At 30.7% G+C, this 25,770-nt stretch overlaps 1 protein-coding gene across 3 annotated transcripts in view; it reads left to right on the top strand.

The window, feature by feature from the left end:
• Nucleotides 1–25,770, top strand: part of Dh44-R2 (Diuretic hormone 44 receptor 2) — a 95,280-nt gene that overhangs the window by 11,990 nt on the left and 57,520 nt on the right. For 2 of the 3 annotated variants that reach the window (XM_077431015.1, XM_077431014.1), the window contains exon 2: nucleotides 23,714–24,243. In XM_077431015.1, coding sequence (XP_077287141.1) covers nucleotides 24,030–24,243 — 214 coding nt within the window. In that variant the 5' untranslated portion in view covers nucleotides 23,714–24,029. Of the gene's footprint in view, nucleotides 1–23,289; nucleotides 23,382–23,713; nucleotides 24,244–25,770 lie in introns of those variants that run through there. The other variant, XM_077431016.1, reaches the window with a different exon arrangement.

Here is a 25,770-nt window from a genome sequence, read left to right as displayed (position 1 = left end):
ACTCTCTAAAGTCGATAACCTAAAGCAGATTGTGTTTAGGTAATCTGTGTTTATACCTGAAGGGTATAGACATTTTTTTGTAATAACCGAGACTCTTCACAAGTGTGTTAGTATGGTTATTAGTGAATCTTTCATAGAATCTACTGGTTAGATTTTGTTAGTAATGTCTGTAACAAATGGAATATTATTTATGGCATGCAGTTTTTTCAAGTTAATATATGTGGTTATTTATTTAAAGCTAGATTTAACTAGGTTAAGTTAGAGTGGGTTTTATATATTTAAGGCTAGGTTAGGTTAGGTTAAGAAAGGGTTGGTTTTATTTATTTACCTAAGATAAGGTTAGGTTAGGTTAAGTTAAGGTTGGTAGTACGATGTGCACTATCGCATGGTGCATTAGCGTTCGAATTACAAATTCACTGACATTGAGAAGTGAATTTCTAATTCTATTGTTACATCTGTACTCACTGCTTGAGTCAGCGAAATTATAATCTCACTGACAATAACAGTTTCACTGTAAAATATACATACATACATATGTTGTATTGTATAGCGTATCGATCTATAAAAGTATTTAGGTATAGCTGTTAAATTTCGACGTGTCTTCATTTGTCATAATCAAACATCAAACGTCCAATATATTATGTAGATATATTCGGCGATAATTTCGAATCATTTGAATTCGTGACGTCGATTTAGAACAACAACTACATTAGGTCTACTTAAGACAATTAACGCCAATCAAATATACGAATATATCGTATGTAATAAATAGATTGATATTGACACGCGTCCAACAGACGATACGCATCAATCACATAAAAAATAGGTATGTATGTACGTATATGTGTATGCTAGATATATTTTATGAGAATCGAATAGATGGGAAAACGTTTTGAGAGGTCTATTTCGAAACTTTTTATCGTACAAGCGAAAAAAGAAAAATGAAAAGCGTGAGTAAGCGAAACACTCTTTATTTTAGGGACGTTGCGTTGGTCGGCGGTTTTATTTTTTTTCTCATTTGGAAATAAAGATTCAAATGCAGAATAACTAAATATAGAAAAACAAATTTCAAATCTAAATCTTTTGATGAGCAACGATGTGTACGAGTATCGATCCCTCTATATACAATAACTACGAGAAAGAAGAACACGCTTCAAATAACTTTATGTTTTTGCTGTAAAGCCTTATTCAATAGTATTTATAAACAGTCAAACCGAGGAATCGAATCGAGTTCAAGTTGTATTGGAATATATTTCGTACTTGACAATAAATTTTCTTTCAACATGTGACGCAATACGTGATGCGATTATGGAATGGTCTACAAGTCTGCACAACAGGCCATGAACCGGTGGTTCTGAATCTTTTTAATGTATATATATATATATATATATATATATATATATATATATATATATAAATGTATATGTTTATATATATATATATATATATATATATATATATATATATATATATATATATAGAAATGCCTTAGAATGTATAAATAATACGCCACCACCCATCTCACTCCCACCCACAAATATATAATATTTTTTTAGGAATACCCAAGCTCGTGGAATACTGTTTGAGAACCACTACCACTACCAAACTAAAACGAAAATTTTATAACACAAATTCGGATTTAAAACGGGATAATATTTTTGGAACGCAAATAAAATTTGACGTGTCAGTGAAATCATAATCAGTTACATTTTCACTGGGTAATCGTAATATCTTAGCAGCCAACACTTATTTATTTAGGGGTTAGGTTAGGTTAGGTTAAGTTAGGGTTGGCCCTATTCATTTAAAATTAGGTTGTTAGGATCGGCATTTATTTTTGTCAAATTTTATTTTCGTTACTGGCAACCCATTTGACGTTTTATTTGACGGGAGAAAGCCGAACCGGTCGGGCGAGCTATTTTTGAGAGGGGAATTCTTTTTATTTGCCGGGCCGATAAATGGTACCGAATTAAAAATATTATCGTATAATTTTATTGCGCGGCTAAATTGAAGACCTCTGTTTTATGTGATTTAAATGATATGAATTTGAATAATATAATTATGAAACTTTTTGAATTTAAATTATTTGAATCGAGTATGTTCTTTTAACGCGCTAAAATTAAATTAATTTGTCATAAATATAATGATTTTAATAAATTAATTTATGCTTTCATTGTGGTGATTTGAAATTATGTATGTAATGCGCTTTCAAATAATCCGGACAGAATTACTAAGTGCATTTATTTCAATTTATGTTTTGTATGTGTTTTTTTATTTATTAAATATGAGGTTTTCGTAGTATTTTGACCAATTTTGCGATGCAAATATTATATTATAATTGTACACATGTTTGTATATTTATATTTTTAAAATAAACTCGGGTGTTGAAATACGATTTGATTTTATATTCGGATTTTTATTCTGGTCAATACTAAGCTCGTATTTACGTCGACACATAAAATTGAGTCTAATAAAATGTTCACATATGAATGTGTGTATGTATCCAAATGAAATTTCGTTATTCCTACCCACCTTAAGACAGTCTATTTTGGAATATCGTAAAATCACAAAACTGCATATGTACATATGCATGTATAAACCAGTACCCATGTATAGTACATTTAAAACGTTTTACAAGGCGTGCCGTAAGTTTTTCTGAAAAAAAAGCACTTTCGAGCCGTACAAAAATAATTTTATGAGAAACTTGATTCTTTGTGTACTTTTACCGTCATTCTCGTTTCGAAATAAATGGATGCAATTAATTGATCTTACATAGTACCTATGTAGATGTTTTCCTGTTACGCGAAGAAAGTTGAGTCCAATACAATACTGAATTAAAATTTAATACTAATAATATTTAAATATTGTAATTAGCTAATATTTTTGGTAGTTGGTATTTTTTTTTTGATTTTTAAATGCTTCTAATTACTATTATATTATGTTCACAATACATCTTATATCTGTTTTAATAGCTACTGATCATTTTCTATTTTACATTTTTTTTGTTGTTAATAATTATAGTATTATATTATTTTAATGTTAATGTATGGCATAATAGTAAAATGAGCTCAAAAACCTATACTATTTATTTATAATATTTACCAAAGACTTATTTATAATATTTACCAAAGACTCTCTAAAGTCGAGAATCTAAACCAGATTGTATAATAGGAAATAGTATAGTAAATTTGGATTTCTATATGTGGCTTTTATGTATTATACTTTATGTATGTATGTACCTTTTATGTATGTACCTGTATGTATATATATCAAGGTATTATACAAAAAGTGAAAAATAAGCGAAAGTATAATACAACAGAATACGCCGAGTGTAAATTATGAATATTCAACGAGCCGTAAAAGGTTTATTGGAAACGTTCGCATACTCAAGCCAAATTTTTCCTTTCTTGTATTTCGTTTTATTTTAATTAGAACGTTTTCATAATATATGCATTGAATGTGGAAAGGGTGTGTTAATAAATTCCAGTTTTCTAACGCAGAACAATATTAATCGCTTCCGACATATTTTTTTTCTATATACGGAGTAAATAAACAAGGGTGCATACATTTTCATGAAAATAACGAGATGGTCAAAATGGAATGGAAAAATTAGGTTTTGTTGTATGTTTTCTTTCACCGAAAGCTGACAGCCAAGAAAAACAAATTTATCTTTTTTGCCGGATATAAAATTCACAATTGTTTGGGAAAGACTTGAGCTCGCTAACTATAAAATAAAGCCTGTCACTCTTGAAATATATTTCATACATTTTCATTTTCCCCGGGTGCAAAATTTCCATTGATCTATTGCGGAACCGTTTGCTTTAAAATATTGTTTGTGATTATTATAAACGTGAATTAAAATAAATCTTACGATAGGAAAGTTTGCCTCTAAATCAACGGCTACCATTTTAAATCAAACTCATCAAAAAGGATAAATCTTGAATTTCGCGTATCTTTCTAACTTATTTCACTCACTCAAGTGAATAAATGTCGTGAGAAGATGTTAAACTTGAATAAAAGTGGAAAAAATAAATAAAAAAATAGACCCCCTACAATGACACCGGAATAAACCTGTCAAAAGTTTGAACGGAAGTGAGGAAAAAAGGTCTCTGGTGAGGGTGACTTTCACAATTTTATTATTCTAGCCGAAATCTGGTATCCATGCTAATTTTATTTTTCGCGATATACCTACGTATATAATATCATTTATTAAATTAAAAAAAAATCTCGATAACAATTGTGATGACTTGAGTGAATGTTCTCAGGAAGATAATAAAACGTTTTGAACGGACTTTTAACCCCTTGAGCGCGGCGATCGCGAACAGGTCAAGTGGTACTCCTAAAATATTTGAAAGGCCGCGAAACGAGGCCTCTGAAGCCGATCGTTCCAAATTATAAGATTATTAATTGTTTAGTTATGCTTTGATTTAAATTTAAAACGTGAGTCCCTCCGATATATGTACATATAATATATGTATATTTGGGAATTAAATTCAAAGGCTTAGGCAGCCATTCGATTGATTGTTTATAAATAAAGCTTCTGACAAATTGCGCGCAAACAGAAGGATCGAATTTTCTCGCGTAAATATTATCGAAACAAATTTATCCATTTCGATATTAACGATCGGAAATGAAAACGAATTAAATTGAAAGCGTCGTATCGCAAACACATGTGGATACAGTTTTTTTAAACGTGTATTGAAAACGGGTTCTGGACCGTAAATTTCAGATAAATAACTGCCGACTTTGCCTGATGTAATTCCGCGATAGTTTTTATCGTATTAAATGTTTAGCGATTTTTTTCAGCTCGTTATGCTTTCGATTGAATCGCAATTGCAGTTTTATTGGGATGCCAAACTATCGACGTCAATTCTGATATGATGTTTTTTGTTAACATTTTAAAACAAAACGTTGTTTTTTACATCTTTGACCGTAATATTCAAAGCCTGGTGAAAATACTGACATTTACTCCGCAGCTTATCTTAATATTTTTTTTCTTGAGAGCGTTGGGCTTTTCCGTGAAAAAGATCCAGGAGAGTATAGAGAGAGAGTTAATAAAGAGTCCTTAACTGGAAAATTAAAATTGCTTAAAAAGAAACTTCAGTGGACGCGAATATTTTTTTTCGCCCTGAATTTTTATTACCCAAGACAATATTATGATATTTAATGGAAATCTACAGAGGACTGTTTTGTTAAACATTACGTTAAATTTCAAAGAGAGAAAGTATTATATATTTTTTCAAATTAAAAGAATAATCTTTTTTGTATCTATGTGGTCGTGAACAAGCTTTTCCTTTTCGAGCTCGAAAAGACAATCGTGGTATTTATGTATGTATATGAATAAAAAATTCTTAGATTATTCTCGAATGTGTGTGTAAGCGTGTCGATGATTTTGTAGCATGAGAAATATATAACCCTTAAGACTTTCGGATCCATCTTCATCTTCGCACGAGAATATTCACTATACATATTAACAATATCACTTTGACACTCTACATGACAATATCGAATATCATCCGAGGCAAAAACCATACAATCGCACGATTCGAACTGAAAGCATAAAATCGAGACTTTCCAACATAGGGCTATTAACCGAATTTACCAGAATTATTCATTTTAAGTATAAGATTTTTTTCAAGCAAAAAATCGTATAATATATGCATCGATAGAAATATCTAGAATTCGTAAATCGTTATATTTGAAAGTGGTATTTATTCATTTCGAGAAATATTTCGCAAATCGGTTAATTTATAAGAGAAATATTTCGCAAATCATTATAATGTTTTGCGTTTAACAATATTTAAAAATACTGGTGGCCTGTAATAAGTTAATTCTGCTTTTCCGAGAATCTGGAAGTATCGAATTAATCAACATATATGATAATAATTTGTTGATCAAGTCAAACAGAAATAGTGTTTTTGGAACTGAATATTCGACTCAATACATGCATATGTTTGAATACGATGTTTGATACATGTGCTATTAATAGTAGATTTTCCAAGTTTTCATCTGGAGGAAAATTCGAATATGATCTGAATGTGAATACATTAATTTCAGAAGTTTATTTTAGCATTGCGATATTTCAAAAATGCTGAATCTGGCTGAATATTTAAGCATACGATGTCGTGTCGCATTTTGATATTCCAAAATTTATGGATGTTCGTAACGAGCGCATACGCAATATGTTACAAAACGTGGCCAATACGTAACTTTTTTCCGAAATTTTCAGTTTACTCTGAGCTTTTGGCAATAAATAAAAATCACATATGTATCATACAAGTATTATTTCACGTACAGTTTTTGCAAATATTTATGCGATATGAATATATTTCCGGAATAATTTTAAATCTTATATATTGTATACACGGGGGAGTTTTGTATAAGACTCAAGTATTTATGTACATACGTACTTACGAACTCGTAGCTCTCAGCCTCACAATATTATTATGTACTGTCAATGTTTATTTTGGAAATGATATATAAACAGTTTGCACACTACATGTCTTCTTTGTCTATTTACTTGTGACATGAAAGCATATTTATAATTCGAATCTTAAACATTTTAAGAGCAAAACCTCCTAATTTGTTTTCGCAGGAAATTCGATTAATTATCTGCGTAGCTATGAAATACTATTAAAATAACGTTAACGTGTACGTATGGTTGGGTTTTGTGCGTAATATGTGAAATTTCGTACATGTTTGATATTTAACGATTGTAAACTTACGCTATTATAAAGAGAACTTTCGGCTACTGTATACTAATTATACAGACGAACTGTGTCGTCCCGAAATAAGTTTTCGCAACTAAATAACAGTCAATTCGTTGAACGAAAACCTCAGATTCTAGTTTGTGGCGGTTTTTATTCGGCATTAGAAAGGGTGTAATGTAATTCGAGAAAAAAGCTCGAACGAATCTGAATACAGCAGTTTCTTATCGTTCGTGGACGTTGAAAAAAAGTTCTTTTCGGAGCAAAAGCGCGAGTTTATTTTTGAGTTTTGGCATTAAGTAGTTTTTAATAGGGTTAAAAGCACATAAATTATTCCACGCAATAAAATTACGGCTTAGCCTTTTTTCGTGGTTCGAATACAAGCGGAGAAACGCAAGATACGAGGAAATTCCAAAACAAATTAAATAAAATAAAAATATATACACATATCTATATAAAGTTCTTTTTAGTTACTTAACCTTTTAATACCTATATAAAGTTCATTTTACTGTTCCATTTTTTTATCTCTTTGTGTTTTCTTTTTTATTGTTTACTTTTTACTTTCTTATTTTTTATTTGTTTAGTTTCTTATTTTTATTCTATGATTTATTTATTTCGTTATTTTCTATGGTCACACCGAATGGGTATATCGGCGTTGCCGCCTCCCCCAAGTATGTTAAATAAATATCATCATCATTTGCAGTAATTTGCCATTGCTGAATCAAAGTATCTCCGACACATCTCAGCTTTGAGCAACTCTCATATGTACATCTCATCCCTCAAAATTTTCTGATTTCATCCATTATCTTCTCTGTGGCCTTCTTTGCACACTTTTACATTCTCTCGGATACCATTCGGGCACTTCTGTTGTCCATCTATCGTCCGTTTTTCTAGCTACGTAGCTAATTTCAATTTTCATCAACCACCTTTCTCATACTTCTAACCGACGTTTTCTAGCTACATACATACATATTAGTTAAATTTAGAATCATCCTCAGTTTCATTATGAGTTTTAATCAATATATGTATGTATGTACATATACATAGGTACATATTTATTATTTGATTTCGATCGAACATTTATGTATGTACATACACCCAACTTTACATATCGCTCCAAAGCAACGAGTGTACTAAAACAAACACACTACGATCAATACATACATACAATACAAGCATTTATGAAATGCGAATTCATAAAAACATCATCTACAGTGACATCTATGGAGAAATTTTAAAGGAATTTTATTATACAAATTGGCGAACCTCAAGACGCTGAATAACTTGAGGTTTGCAAGAGAGATTGGAAAAGAGATGCCAATTTACTGGAACCGTTTCAATGAAAATCAGAAAAGTTGGCAAACTCTGATAGGAAACTATTGACCTGGAGTCACAAACCAAGATCTGGCCAGAAGCTACTAATGAGAATTGAACCGTGACCATTCTCCTCGAAAGCATAATATGCTAACTTATATATGTATAGGTTATAAAATATATATTGTATATATGTATAATATACCATTTTAAGGTTTTGTTTTTAAGTCGTCATCTTATCGGCGAATATCATTTGGCACAACCACTGAAACTATGAGATGAATATGTACACACATATAAATCCATACATACTTAGATACATATGTATATAAAAAATGAATATTATATTTTTATTTTCAATCACATTTCAAATACTTTTTGAAAACTGGAATGTTTGTTTTTTTTCTGAAATTATAGGTTGTGTTTTAATGAAATAATGATGATTGTCGATTGATCGTGGCCATGTCGTATAATCTAGGTCAAAATTGCGAATTCAAAGCAAATAGTAATTAGAATTCATTTGGATCCTATCCGTAATTGTATTAATTTCAATTTCAGTTTGAAAAGATAACAATGTATACATATATTACGTATTTGTTCCCCAAAGAGATTTCATTTTCAACACACATCGGTTTTAGTTAGGGTGACCATATTTCTCTATATAAAAAAGTCCAATATTTTATAATTTTTCCCTAAAATGAACATTAATACTGTCAAGGAATTGTAATTTATTCTCAGATGTACAATTCTTGTGTACAAAGAAAATAGAAACAAGGTAAAACAAATATATAATATGTCCATGCACCACAGGCTGAAATTTTTTCCTGAAAAGTGTAATAAATTAACCCTTTCCACTCGTATTTTATTTGTATGGGGGTAGCCCCAGCTCATAATGAATTTTGTGCGTTTTTCAGCATTCATACTGAAAAATTAAAATGAAAATAAACTAATAATAAAAATATTTATTATATTATGCATATTGTGTAAATATGCATAATATAATAAATAGCAAAAATAATTAATCGAACATTATACATGGTTTATAAACGAGTTTAAAGTTTTGGCGACTCAAATCAGTTTGTCGACTCAGTGGCGACATACGAGTGGAAAGGGTTAAATAGTTAAAAATATTCTTAAAAGATATTCTTGGTTTTTTTCAATTGCAAAAATTATGCCCAACTGAAAATTATGATTTCTATAATTTTCATTTCTTCTTTTGTTAAGAAAAATAATTTCTTTAAAGAAGAAAAGAAATTAAATAATTGAATATAATATAATATTCTATTTTACAGCTGTTTAAAAATAACCATGATGAAAATAATTGCACAGAGTAATTTTTTTTTTCAGAAACATGTAAATGCTTCATGTAACAAAATATTTGAATTTTACTTTAAAATGATTATATGTATATATTGTGTATTTTTGAATAAGTAAACTGTTTTGGAATAACGCCGAAAAATATGGAAATAAACACTATATCGCTAGGTTGAATGTTATGTAAATGATAAGCATGTAAAAAACGGGAGTGTTCCGACCAAAATGGGACGTATGGTAACCTTAGTTATAATACAATATTATATTACATATAGCGGAAATGTAATAGAGATAGTTATAATCAAACTATACAGCGGTTTTAACTGTCCGTCAAACGTTAATAATTCAAAGTCCGCTCACTGATAAGGGATTACTTGAACCATAATTACACCTGTCAAAAATTTTACAGATAAGTACCCTTTTACGTATCGCGCATGCCCTTTTGAATGTTTCAAATAGTCGAACCGAGCCCTTCAATCAGCGGAGAAATTTCGCATACAAGTTTTAATGAATATCGCAAATTGTTCGATTTAATTTGCCGAAGTTTTGAACAATTTTCTATTGATATGAATGATGTCTTGTCAGACCTACGCAAAATAAATTTAATCACTTTACATTTAGGTATAATATATAACTTACTGTTTTCGTGAGAAATTTCGATGAAACGAACGGTTATTCTTTTCTTGCTGAAAATTCAAAACTTATGGACTTCTGAATGCCCCCAGGCGTCGACGCTCAAACATACCAAAATTTCAAACATACTTCTGTGTCTGTCAATTTGCCAATATGTAGTTGATACATTTCTTTATTATTTTAATTAAGTCGTGAAATACGCGAGCTCGATTCTTATCATTATAAAGTAAATTTTTTTTGAGGATTTTCAAGTTTTAAAGTGAAGAGCTTTTATCATTTCCCCTTTCCCCCTGCCCCTTTTATATAGATTGAAATTTGAGGGTAGTGACGATATAATGGATAATCTCTCTTGAAATATATTTAAAAAAAATCCTTTTCAGTGTATCTAGTCTTTCAGCGGCTGCTCGGTGCTTGATATCTTAATTGGAATTTAAATCTTTTTAATATGAAATGTCAATATATAGTCACCATTTTTGGGTATTTTTTTGTCAGAAGATCCAATTTAATTATGCTAATCTACCTATACACATACCTATAGGTATGATCGTATGTTTGTATGTACATACATGAAATTTACGTTTAAATTTAGCCTTAAGAATATCATACATATTATTGTATATATAGGCTACCTTGTTCCACCAACTTGCAATAACCCAAGACTCGTCTTTCAAACTTTTTCGTCGTTGAGTTTTTGTATATTCAAAACACGTATACGAAAATATTTCACATAGTAATATAATTATTTTACGAGATAAACATTAACTATTAAAAAAATATAGTAAGAATTCACTTTTGAATATATATTTTTTAATATTTTAAAGGTGTGTTAATAGCTTAAAATTTGAGACGATTGACTTCAAATTTTATTCACTACAACATTCCTTTCAATATTTCCAAATTGGAATCTTAGAAATTTTCATTATTTCTAATATCTCACGTAATTCGTGAAAGTTTCTTGATGTGAAAAAGGAGAATCGTAGAATTTCAGAAGCATTTTAGACACGTTGAACACATTCTTTGTAACAACAATAAAATTCGCTGTAACTATTTTATTTTATTTAGCACATAAAATTTCTCACCCAAAGAGATATCTTTCCATTGTATGTATGTACATATATACCTATATATTTTATGAACGCTTACACCAAAGCTTAGTTTCAGTATTGGAAAACTGTGTGCTTGTTAAAATCAAAAGTTTTACTACCGATAATTCGAGCATACGGAAGTTCATATTGACTCGTGATTTATCAATATTGAAAGGTAAATTGCAGAAGAGGTTAATTCGCATTATATTATAGATTAAATGAACTTTTCACCCTTCTGTAACCCTTTGATATCTAATGCAAATTTTTGTAGAATAAATCAATATCATAATCCCTCATAGAGCTGATGCAGACGTTTTAGGGAATCGTAGGGGACTATACAAAAGTGTCAATGCTTTATGCTTTATTTAAAATATTTATTATAGCTTTTGATTGAGGACTCTTAGTATATTTTTGTTTAATACTGTTAATACTGAGTCATATGTTCGATTCGATTAATATTGAATGCAGTAATTTGTTTCCTAATTGGTGCCAGAGTGTGAAAATCAAAGACAAATTTCCAAGAAAGTAATCGATGTTGACATTCTAAAAGTTGACAAAGTCGGAAAACTTTCTGTTCAAATCTGAGAAAACGTCATTTATCAGAAAACTTTGGTGAAAATATTTAATTATCTATCAATGCGTCGATTCAAATTTTCCTAAGGCGTAAAATTTTGAATGGATTATAAATGAGAAGGGTTTCGAAGCGAGATTTCCCGGGATTTTCCGTCACAGAATATCCAATCTATCCAGACGGAGACCACGTCGTTGTATTGTCGTCTGATTGCTATGGTACGTGAAATTGGTGCAAACAATACATTATTGCTAAATGAGACGACGAAATATTCAAAACGCTCCCTAGAATACATAAATTTATATAATCTGTACATATGTATATACGTACGTATGAATTTATGTATATACATATTTGTTTGCATTTCTGCAGATTGATTTTAAGTCACCAGACTAACTAATTATTTCTATATTCAATGATATGAGTATTTATTTATTTATGTACATATGTATCATGATCATCGTCATCACTTACAGCCATTCACCATCCACTGCTGGATGAAGGCCTCTCCAACACGCTTCCATTATTTTCTTTTTTGCGGAACTCTCATCCATGTCGCTCCATACATTTTCCTAAGTTCGTCGACTCATCGTCCTTGCGGCCTTTCTTTCACCCTTTTACATTCTCTCGGGTACTATTCTAGCGCTTTTTTTGGCCAATTTTCGGCCATTCTTCTAGCCACGTGTCCCGCCCATTGCCATTTCAATCTCTTAACTCTATCCACTATGTCCACTACTCTTGTCATACTTCTCACCCACGTGTTTTTCTTCTAGTTAACATTATTCAATTGCTATTTCAATATCTTTACTCTCTCCCCTATATCCACTACCCAATTCATAATTGTTATAGCTAATCAGCTTTCAATTGTGTGGTCACTGGTTAAATCCTTAAGGACCTTGGATATATGACTCCAAGGTCGATCGTTTCCTATCAGAGTTTTTCAATTTATCTGACTTCATTCTTGAAACGATTCCTCTATTAAATTGCCAAAAACCATCCTACCCACTATGTCAACACTATTTGAATATTATTTATAATCTATAAATTTGTATACGTACATATGTATATACAAGTTTAAGACCATAGATGTCGCTCCAGGGAGACCCGTAATGGCGTCATGGGAAAATATTAAAAAAAAGTTAGGTAATTAATAAATACTAAAAAGAAGTTTACCAATTTATCTGATTCCATTGAAGCGGTTCCAACATTCGATTCCATTAAAATGTTGAGAGTGTCTACGATTGCTAATCTATTTTTGTAATTTCTTCGAATAAGACGCAATACTTATTTATTTTTATTTATTTATATATGTATATATATATATATATATATATATATATATATATACATACCAGGAAGGCTTGACAGGAAGACCCCAATGCGCCTTCCTGGACAATTAATTACAAACAATGCAGCATTTTATTATTACATAAATCACTGTATTTCCAGAAGTTAAAGAACACAAAATAACAATTAATTAATTAATTAATTACATAATTAATCCATTGAGACATCTATGGATTTATATTTTGTACATAATTTTTACAAATTATACACACAATAAATACAGAAGATTTGTGACAACAGGAAAGATTATTTTTTGCCAATTTTGAGGAACCGTTTCTACAAGGATCAGATAAAATTTGCAAACTCTGATAAGAAACGATCGATTTAGAGTCACAAATACTCCCAAATCTAACCAGCAGTATGGCGGAACGAACCCACTGATCACTTGGTGCTAAATCTATACGCTACCATTAAGCTATACTGCTGGCTTAATACAATGTTTGACCATTCATGGGTGAAATAAAATAACTAAGTGAATATATACCTTTATAAAATAAAATAAATAAACCTACATAAAAAAATGTACAATTAAAAATGCTAGATACTATTTCGCAAAATTTTCAAAAAAATGTTTAGACGAATTTTTGTTTTTGAATAGAAGGCTAATTGAATAGTTTAAAAATAAATTCGCAGCAGAATTTTTAATTTAAAATTAGTGTTTTTAGAAGGTTTCCTTTCATTCTTTTCATGCCAAAATTAGTCCGCTTGCTCCCCGTTCATATCTTGTACGAAACGTCGATGAAATATTATTTGAAATGATCTCAAAGCGAAACGAAAAATATGCCCGCTCTCTTATCATTAATTATTATTCGACAATAAAGAGACCCTGCGAAACGTCAAAATGGACAAGAGAAACCTTTGACGTATTCTCTGGGTACCCTTATATTTTTGTGCGAAATTAAAATTACGTTGCGTCGCATAATTGAGTTTGCTTTCAATCAACGCTACCGTTCATTTGTTAACTTAAATTCTTAAACGTATTTGAGTTAATGAAGCGCGAGCTCACTCTGACACAGTACGATACTTATTTATTTATTATGAAAATATTATACATGGTACGCACAACTTATGATAAATTATATTTCGGTGCATATTGAGTACTATGTAGAGGGTTTTAAACGGTAATTCCTCTCCTGTGCGACGTCGAATGATGACCGAATTAATTAATGGAGCCCACTGCATTAATTTCTAAGATTGTTTAATTCATTAAGCGCCGAACTGCTAGCGTCTATAAACTTCTTTACGACGCGATATTGTATCCTTTATTGCCGCGTTAAATTTGATACTTCCGGCGTGAAAATACGTCTAAGGGTGAATCGGGGAGTTAGGGAGGTTTTTCGCTCCATAAACAATTCAATGATATATTTTGCAAAGGGCTGAAGTGTGCGTACTATGGAATACTACATACATACATACATAGTTTGGCCGTCGGTCGTTATCTTTCAGAATCACCGCGCTCGTAATCAACCCATTTATGTTCCACTTCTGCCATACATTATGTTGTGCCATATACTCGAATATATGTACAAACATATATACCTATAGTATGTATGTGTGGCCGCTAGATTGAAGTAGACGGAAAAATGGGAAAAATTCCTATACAAGGCGATCAATACGTGTACCAAAATGGGTTTGAATATTCAACGAAAATATTGTGCATGGATGTCCTCTTTGAAAAGTACGATATAAAATGGTATACGATGTTCAATACCAATGTGATATTTGCAGTGATCGATTTTTCTGAATATTTTATAAAATTTTTTGCATATGTGTTTTACATATGTAATTATTTTCCATATTTTTGGTCAGTGGGCATACTTTTACAAGATTAGTTGCAGTTTGAAGATATGTTTTTGTCTACGAAATTACTAATTATAATTTTTAAATTTTTATGAAATGGTAATTTTTGGTATTTGAGTAATAAAAGTGAGATTCATCAAATTGACCGCACGATTTAATTGAAACGAAACTACATACATATTTAAGACCAATATTATTACAATCAACAAAATTACATATGTTTGTATGTACATACATATTATATGTACTTAAATGCGATAAGATATTTTTGCCAATTTATTTGATTATCTTAGTTTATTAGTCTCAAAGGAATTGTTCATAAAATTCGATCAACGGAAATGATTAAAATGATTGGAAAATTACATGTGAGCTTTCGATATTTTCCATTATATTCGAATACATACATACATATGTAAGTATTACGTATGAAAACAGACGATTTAATCACACACGTTCCGTGTACGATATTTTCTGGTAGAAAATCGCCACAATTGTGAAATATCAACATGACTAATATCTCTGGGGAATTTTTTGGATTTGTTCTGTCATACGATGATATGCTATCTGACGTTTAATCAGACTGCGTTATATGTATGAATTTCAACTGAATAAAAAAAAAAACCACATATCAAAATGCCATTGTCCCTCAGAGCGACCGCATTGATCGTACGTATTCAATATGGTTTTTCTCTTTTTTTTTTTTGCTATTTGGAAAATTTTCGTCAAAAGGATGACAGACCGGGTACAATGGTGCCGATAATGCTCATCGGTGAAAAACGGCCGGGGAAAATCCCACTTCGACCAACCCCGTACGTGCAAAGTTGGTAAAGTACCACTCGTAAGTAATGGCAGACTTTTTTCGCTTTATTAAAAAATGTATACATATTTATTTTTTGTTTTTTAGTAAAATATATGTATATATATAATATAAAGTAATAAAACGCCTTTCTTTCTCTTTTTTACAATAGCTGGGAAACGAATTACATTTTTAGTCAAACTCATACGTGATATTGTTCACGATCGCTGTATCTAGGCGACGAAAATAAAACAAAATCACTAGAAAAAGAGGGTGAAAATTTCCGCTAAGCACTTTTTAGGAGGGATTTTCTTGAAAAAAGAGGAAAAGAAAACCCTATGAAACGAATATCCACAGTGTGGACAGCGTGTTCAAGATTAGAAGAGTGCGTGATCGGATACACCGCCCACAGGATTAAAACCCCAAACTGCTACTTTCATTATTCGACAGCCTTGCTGTTCGGCAATTAATTTCGTTTCAGAGCAAATTTGTCCACTTTCACAAATTAATACATAAGTAGGTGGATATATATATGTACATATATGGACACATTTGTACATATGTATGGAACTCAAGCACATAGAATTATTGGAGGAAATATTTTTGCTAATTATCTGACCTTTTATTCTCGATCACAGAATACTAAGGGCCCTATATCATGTAAAGACTACTAATATTATTATGTAATGGAAAATACCGAGAATTTGATGTGTAATTTTCATATAATTTTAATCATTTCTATTGATCGAGTTTATAGAAAAATTATTTAGAGACTAAATGATGAATCCGATTGTAAAAATTAATGAAACTTGATTGAAAACAAAACAGCACACAACATCCTATCGCATATAAGTATATAAAATTATTGTTTTTAATTATGACAAGTTTTGTATCAATTAATTAACAAAATTTAAATATTAAATTTAGGCGAATGAAATAAATTTGTTTTGATTTGCTTATCCACAAAGTTAAAGATTTCAATTTTAGATCACGCTATTTTCTATTCTATATATTTACTATGGTATCCTTACTTAAACAGAAGACTGCTAAGTTTTTTGATTATTGTTTTCGAGAAATATTTTGCAAAACATTAAATAAAATATTTTGCATTTAAAAATATTTAAAAATGCTGGTGGCCTGTAATACGTTTATCCTACTTTTCCGAGACTTATCTACTAGACGAGAAATATCGAATGAAATGAAGTGATAGCAATTTGTGAATTAAGAAATAGTGTTTTTGAACTGAAAATTGGACTTTCAAATATAACGGTTCATATATTAATATGCAAACCATAATACAAGTAATTTTTCACCATTGTGGCGCATTAGGAATTCTTGTAATGCTACAATGGTCCAAGCTTTTAATAAATAAATAAATTATACTTGTCAACAATAAGTTGATTATTATTACGTATAAAAAATTAATTAAACTAAAAAATTCTATGGCCTTCCAAAACATACTTACATATGTATGTTTTTTTTTATTAAAAAAAATATAAAAACATTACAGGATATTATTAATAAATTGACACCAAAAAAGTTTCTCAAGATTAATAAGAATAATGGTAGAGATGGGGTATATGTATAGGTACCTACATATGTATGTATGTATGTATTACTAAGAAAAATAATCGAACAATTATTATAAGCAAAGACAATTTGATTCTTATTTGGCGAAAAAGGTTCGAACTTTGCAGAACTTCGAACTTTATTAATGCAAAGTTTCACTATATACATACTATAAAACAATTATATATCGCAAGCTCGCATTCGTATAAAATTAGCTCGTCTGTATTAGTTAAACTATGATATTCTTATCTAACGGTCGTCTTCTGCACGTTAAATTTCAATGAAAAATATAGATATAATAATTTCAGAAATATGCTGGCCATATTTGCAAGAATGTTTACAGATATTCGGTATTTTCCGTAGATAAGGATTAAATACGAAAACATTAAACGTGACGGCACAATTCCATTGCGAACGACGAATTTCGCGAAGGGCGCTAATGCGATTTTCCCGAGTACATTTTCCGCGAATTTTCCCAAATCGCAAAGACTGGCACACAACTGAAACGCCGTTTCAAATATTTTCCACCACTCGCGCCGGAAAAGTTTCCGTTCGCGATAGTCGGCGAGCTTGCGCTTTTCCGGAAAATCTCGTATTATTATTTGGAACGGAACTCGCCTCGCCCACGTTGTCTAATTGGGTTAACAAAGTTAAACCAGTCGCGAATCTACGACATATGTATGTATGTGTGTGTATACAAGTGTGAATATGTATGTAATATTTATTGCCATATCTTACATACATTTGAGCCTTACGGCTCGTGGTTGTATTCGTGAATTTGATCTCAATCTAGTCTCGTTTTTAGTTCGCTCAATCCGTGTATGGTCGACGGATGAAATTTCATTCGACTCAATGAATCGGCAAATGTGCTCCGTCATAAATTCAACACGCGCGCCACAAATAACACGTGTGGGTTATAAATTTCGCACGGCAAAAGCCATGACTATTCTCTCATGATAATAGGAAAATTCATGTTTAAGAATTCATCATATCTTTATTCAAATTCACTCGTCCCTCAATTCAGTTCATGCTCACCGTACGTGATCTATTCGCCCAAATCTAAGAGATAGATCTATGCATTCAGCCAGCAGCTTAGCTCGGTGGTTACTTCAATTCTAACTACTAAGAGGTTGCCGGATTCGATCCCGTGTATAAGCTGTAGTGCTGCTGGTCAGACTTGGGTTTTTGTGATCGATATATAAGTCGATCGTATCCTATCAGAATTTGCTATTGTTGAATCGATTCCTCAATCATATTGTCATAAACCATCCTACTCACTATGTCACCACAACTTGAATAAGATTTCAAAATTTATGATATTTTAATTTATACATGTAAAAGCTTAAGACCGAAGATGTCGCTCAGGGGAGACCCATAATGACATCACGGAGAAATGAAATATAAAAAAAATTGTGAACGGGACAAACTCTCACACGCTATTAGTATGTACATATTATAATAGTTTAAAACCTTTTTAGAAAAAAATAATTCTAATTGAATGTTACCACAGTAATGGAGTACACATTTTTGAAAACGATTTAATATATTGTGTTATAAAAGTTCACAATTATTTGTCATATGTACATAACAATTTGTATCATGTTTTAAAATTTAAAAGTATTAATAGTACATTTTTTAAAATGTACTTTAGCCTTATACATAAGTCTTTTTATGCACACAAACATTTCAAACTATAAATTATTTTCAGAAATATTCCATTGATTTCTTTTAATTATATATACATATGTATATGTATATATGAACATACATATGTAGCTATATATCCTCACTTAACACCCTGTATATCAATATATTATATATGTATGTACATATATAGAAGAATCTTTCGTATTCATACCCAAAATTGCCGTAGTTTCGTATTCATACCCGATATGTGACTGTATACATATACACATAGGTAGCGCGTAAATTTGTTTTATTTAATTTATATACCATATGTATTATATGTATAATCGATGGTCCTTATTTATTAAGCAAGATCCTATTTCAGCTTACAATCAGATCCCTCCGTAATCCTTCATTATTATTCCCTGTTCTACAAACTATTAATGTAATTTACTTTTTTTATACCTTGCTTTTATAGATCTTGCTCTTCTCTTCTCTTTATTTTTCTTATTATATTGATTATGAAGATATGGGATATACATATATATAGTATCCTATATATCCCATATCTTTATTATTTAATGCTTTTATTCTTTGCTTTTTATTTTATTTCATTGTTAAATTTTATTTTTGAATCTTTTTTGGTGTCAATGTTATGTTATTTACGTTGTAATACTGTTTTTTTTTTAATAATAGTAATATTTGTTTGGTCAGATCTATTTATAATAATGTAATGTCTGTACGTGATAAAATATTTTATAAACATAAGTTATGATGAAATTCGTCTAATTATAATATGAAATAAACTTTTGTATAAATATCATAAAGTCGTTAAAAATGAGATATTACAACCGCGCAATTCAAACGATGGTTATTTAATTATCGTTTATTCGATATAGTGAATCGCATGCGATATGGTTCGTTTATTTTGGCTTAATTTTTGTTTTATGATCAACGACCCAGTGGGAAACTTTGCGGTCTTGTTTTACCCTGGTTGTAAATTACATTTCAGTTGTAAAAACACATACGACGATGTCACGTAACAGCTTACAATGTGTCCGTGCATACATATATAATTTCAATTGGTATTTAATACCGGTTTAAATTAATTTAAACGTAATTAATCGTTTTTTGGCAATGCAATGGTTGGGATGTATGTATGTACATAAATGTAGATATATCGCACTAACCGTGGGATTAAACTCGAAGTTAAATCACACCAGTTTACACACACGATCCCTTAGTAATTATCTTACATACAAGAAGTACAAGCACCGGTTACCCAACGGCCATTTAACTTAGGTCTTCTGCTGCCCGTCCCTTCAGAGGGAAACTTCTCGTTTTATCTGGACTAATGAGATTTCTATAAATGGATTATACATATATAGCAAGTTACCGACTCCGATTCCGACTGAACAGGTGACGCACCCTTGATTCCACGTCTTTGATTCCATTTGCCATCCCTTGAAATTATAACGGGCAAAAAGTCTCTCTCTCTCTTTGCTCGGCCATTGTCAGTGACGTTTGATATTACGCTTTATTAATTTCCATTCAAACGAAAATTCATCATTTAGTTCGGATTCTGCGCGGACAAAGAACCGACGATTATAGTACATTAAATGTTTTTGTGCTGTGGCCTGGATGTGATGTATGTAAATAATAATAAAAAATTATCATTTTGGCAGATGTAGTCAAAGATATATAAATATTTTTGTATATTTTATATAATATATAAAATATACACCAGAAAAAAAAGGTACAGATTAATTTCGGCATCAAAAAGTTGATAAAGATTATTAAAAAATTGAAATATTTTGTATTAAAAAATGATTAATATTTTGTAAAACGTAATTACCCAGCGTTTGATCTGAATCTTGTATAAAAATTATAATAATTCAATAATTTTCCGGGAATTTTCCAATATCTGTTATTAAATGTCTTCGTTAATACCTTAAGTTATAAATTTTTCATTCATACACATGCCTTTGTAAATTAAATATAAAAGGATATTCGAAAAATGTTTATGCCTGCGGCGCATCTTTTCCTATAATCTTAGCTCAAACTTCGATTGAATATACCTATAATATCATTGAAAACATTAAATGATATATTTATTACAATATTTTTCCCTCGAAAATCAAAGTGGAAAAATTCACACCATTAAATTGTTTTTGATCAATTAAATGATTTAAAGATTTTTTTATTAGAAAGCCGTTCTAACGAAAATTTGATGACATTACTTATGTTAAATAAAATCAATTAATTCTTGCACAAATCAAATTGCAATTATACAGTTCGTATTTCAATTGTTTTATACTATATTGATGACAGACATATGTAGTTAGTGAAAAGATTGGAATGGCAATGGGCGGGTCACGTAACTAAAATAATGGATGAAAGGTGGTGAAAAGAAAAGAAAAGAAGAAAGGTTGCAAGGAAGATGGGTAGATGAAATAAGGAAAATGTGTGAGGTGTGATAGATGAATGTTACGTAAAATAGAGAATAGTGTAAGCGTGTTTAAGAGGCCTCCATCCACAGTGTATGGTGAATGGATGTAAATGATGATGATGATGATAATACAGATACATACATACATAAAAAATGGTGGTTTGATTGATTGTGTTCAATAGCTAGTCATAAAATATCGTAAAACTTATAATAACGAACTTGATCTGTTGATTTCTATTGGTCTCTTAATGTTTTTTTAACAGCTGTAAACTTATTGATGCAACCAATTGCTGTTACTTGTTATACATACTGACTATTTACTAATTGAAATATAAAACATTTTTTTTAGGACGGTGTTCTTTCTTTAAAAGAAATGAAAAGTATCGTTACGTTCACAGTTAATGGTGCGAAGTGTTGGTATAATAAAAGAAAGAAGTGGGCGATTTTTATAAGGAAGTAACGCAATACGAGTAGTGCACTCATATGTACATACTTCATCAAAATATGATGGATGGTCAAACATCAATCAATTAGTTGTTACACGAGTACAAAACGTCTACACCCACATAATAAATATACGTGTGTATATTTTAGCTAGGTCACTTCGAGTTGCTCGAAAAAATTCCGAGAATACGCTCGAGATACTTCCAGGCCAGCCCGTATCAAGTTAAGTTAGTTTCAAATTTTATGTACCTTTGTATATATATTGAATACCTTCGACGTAATCAATCAGTCGGTTGACGTAAACAGGATGTCTTAGAAATTAAATAGGAAGAAAAATATATCCTTTAAAATGTTCGTCGCAAATCGGTTTAGAACGTCGTCGTCATCGCGGCGGCTTGATTTTTGTGTTAAAATTTTCTTTATTTCGGGTTTCTATTCTTCTGCTCAAGCCCCGAGAGAAATTTATTTTCAAAAAAAGATGGGGAGGAGATGATGTACCTTTGTCGATAGCGATTATCCGAAGAAAACGCCGGTACCCCATAGGGAGTTTTCCCTCTTGCGCGTATTATTTTTGCGGTTGCGGAAAAGCAGATTAGCGGGAAACTCCGTCACCCGGAAAATGTATAATTGTAAAAGAAATGAATCGAGAAAGAGAATTCCGTTGAACGTAAAAAATTCAATTTGAACCTATAAAAACAGTAATCTGTGATAACTCATCACGTCGTCATACCGAGAATAAATTCTGATTAATCTGAATAAATGAGCAAACTTTTCTTATTGATAGAATGATAGGTACCTAATTTATAAACATGAAAAGTAATTATAACAATTTTATTATAAATTAATAATAAATAAAAGTTTTTAAACAATGTATTTATTCTATAAATAAAATAAATTTTATATACATTTTATAATAAAAAGAAATGTATGTCATAATTAATGTTTATTTTTATAAATTTTCATTTCATCAACACGTTTTTTATGAATACCACGCCACGAATACTCTAGTGATATTGTAATTAAAAAAAAAACACGTGCAAATTAGGTAAGGCTTTCCTTTCAAAATTCTAGTCGTTTTCCGTATCAAAAGATTTTAACTGGCTTCGTTTGCCGAATGATGAAAAAGTTTTGTTTGAGTCGGCGAAATCGATTTTTACATATTCGGTCATATCTTTTTTTATCACAAATAATTTATTTCCCGAATTAATTCATCCGTGTTTCAAGGATGTTAAAAACAGATGATTTTGCAAATTCAACAGTTTCATCCTGTGTTGGATACCCTAGCATCAAACTGAATTCATCATAAAATGAAATACATTATTTTCAGAATTTCATAATATTATGCGGAAGCTAAAAAGACTTCACTATTGGGTTAACCCAATATTTTCGAGAAGATATTAATTTCGAATTGAACTTACATAGATAACTTTGAAAACCACTGCAATAACTCGGGAAACCAAACAATATGCGACGACAAAAGTAAGACTTTGAATCATAAATTTCGTGGTCTTATCAATATGTGTGTGTGCACATGCGATATTCTTCAAAACGATAAACGAAACAAATATTTACCATCTTGTCGTATCATAAAAATGGAAATGTAAGGGGGAGGGGGGAAGGATGCTAAAAAAAAGCACATAGTGTTTGCAGAAAATACCGGTCAAAACGAGCTCACCTAATTTTTTATAATTACAAAATGAAACGGGTCCCCCTTTTTAATGTGAATAATGTATGTACATATGTATATAGAAAAAAAATTTGCCTAGAAAAAAAATATTTGCTCTGTATGTAATTAATAATATTAATATATTTATTTTTCTCCTATGCAAATCCGAAATTTTCAACTTAAGATTACCAAATTTGATATCCTAATTTATAACGTAGATTAAGGGTTTTGAAGGTTCTGCAACCTTTTGAAATGTTTTCTATCTGAAACTTTCAAGCGCCGGTTAAGTGTTATATTATATAAATCACTTGCATTTACACACAAGCTTAACATATTATATTTATTTAAATGCTGCATTTAATTTAATATTTACTCTTTTGTTTGTTTTGTTTCAGAAATCAAACAATTAATAAACAGAGTCACTCTAAACACTAGTAGAGATAACTGACGCGTCGCAAGATTTTCCACTTGAGTCAGTATGTGGTGATCTCTCGTCGAGACCGATCGGAAACGGAAGTCAGCCTCGTGTTTATGAGAAAAGTTTATCGGAAAATCAATATCAAACAGATGCACGAGTTCGACTAGTCTTTCTCTGTCGGGGCGTGAACCGGTCCTCAGCCTCCGGTCTTCTAAACTGTGACGTGATGTGACTGTTTTTCTTGCGACAATTCTCGGGTGATCTCCGAATAAAATATATAAAAACCTACAGAGATGGCTGGCGAAGGAGAACTGGTGAACGACTTGGTTATGTTGTCGAACCAGAGTCTCGAGTACAATTGCAAACTCCGAGGAGAGATTGCGAAGCCTGAAGGCTTCTGCTCGGCTATTTGGGATCAAGTCCTGTGCTGGCCGTATACCCCTCCTGGCACCACTGCGGTTCTCAAATGCTTTGAGGAACTTCAAGGAGTCAAATACGACTCGTCACGTGAGTAATCTTGCTTTTTAGTATGGTATTAATTGTGGTCTCGTATAATGTTAGTCATTGAAACAACACTAAAGCTTATCGTAAAATTTGTAAGAATGTAAATTTAAATTTTTTATTTATTCAAAGAAGTACGTTTATATGTATATAAAAACGAAACCGTCATTTTTTATTGTATTGAAGCTTAAATTGAATATTATACATACATACATATGTTTCAAAAATTAAGAAATGAAAAATCGATTATCACAAGCAATATTCAATTATTTATGAATGCTTCAATTGCATGTCGTTTTGAATACGTATTTAGTTGAACGTTTTAATATGAATTGACTATCGATCGTGCTAATTTCAATAATATTAAATATGTAAATTGGCCTTCGGTTTTGCCAAATCTCTGATTTAATACAACTATGTAAGCGCGATAGCATATATAATATAATATAACGCGAAAACCGAGACTATGCTATTTCCGGAGCCATTGTAACCTACTTTATCTGTATAATATTCAAATTGAAACTAGATCTGGTATAAATATTGCTTAAAGCGATTTGATCATGTTCAACGATAGTCCAAGAATATTTTACATATTTCCTTTCACAAATGATATTTTTTCTAAATATTGACATATTTTATTATATGGATCGAATTGTGTTGATGAATATAATGTACTAACGTATAATACATATAAATACATAACATTGCAATTCAAATGATTTTCTACACTAATTATTATTTTTAATAGCAAATATCCACGCAAAAGATATGTTGATTTGATGAATTAAATACATATAATTTTTTTAGACTATCTTACTTCATGTATATGTATATAATATGTAATAGCTATTTTTGGTTAATTTATTTTAAATCTATCCGGAAAATGAACGTCAATAATTCTAAAATGAATATTGATATTGCATTATCTCATTTATGTATGAAAATTTAATCAAATTATTCTTCGATCCATTAAAATTCATATCCGGACAGTAGGTTAATCTGCTTTTTTCGTTAAAAAAGAAGTACGGTGTTAACCTTTTCGCGCCAAAATTGTTTATCGAAACGTACAAAAATAGCGAGACCTTCTGTGAATTTGCTCTTCCAAGCTCGTTTGAACTTATACGAATAATGAAACACCCATCGACACAGATGTACATACATATGTACGTAGAAAATTCTTGAGAACTTTAAAAGCACTCTCTCGAGGAATTCTGTGAGGTTGCATCTTACACCTTAGTATTGAAATATGTAGATCTTATTCGGTGTAACACTATCCGATGGAACCGATGGAATGAGCTAAAGGAGCACTGCATATGAATAATAGATAACTAGTCACATCAATCGACGATGTGCAATGTAACACATGCAATTTGATTTACAGCTAAAAGGTTATGAATATATATATATGTACATATATATTTATTCACATATACTCGTAAAATAATACAATTTTATCATATTTAATCACAGAATTTCTGGAGTAAGAATTCTGAAATGTAACTAAAAAAAAAATATAAAAGACATGATGTAAAT

This window comes from Arctopsyche grandis, chromosome 5 (genome assembly GCF_051622035.1).
Source record: "Arctopsyche grandis isolate Sample6627 chromosome 5, ASM5162203v2, whole genome shotgun sequence".
NCBI lineage: Eukaryota > Metazoa > Arthropoda > Insecta > Trichoptera > Hydropsychidae > Arctopsyche > Arctopsyche grandis.
The sequence above is the reverse complement of the archived record's forward strand: the minus strand, read 5'-3'. Positions and strand labels throughout refer to the sequence as shown.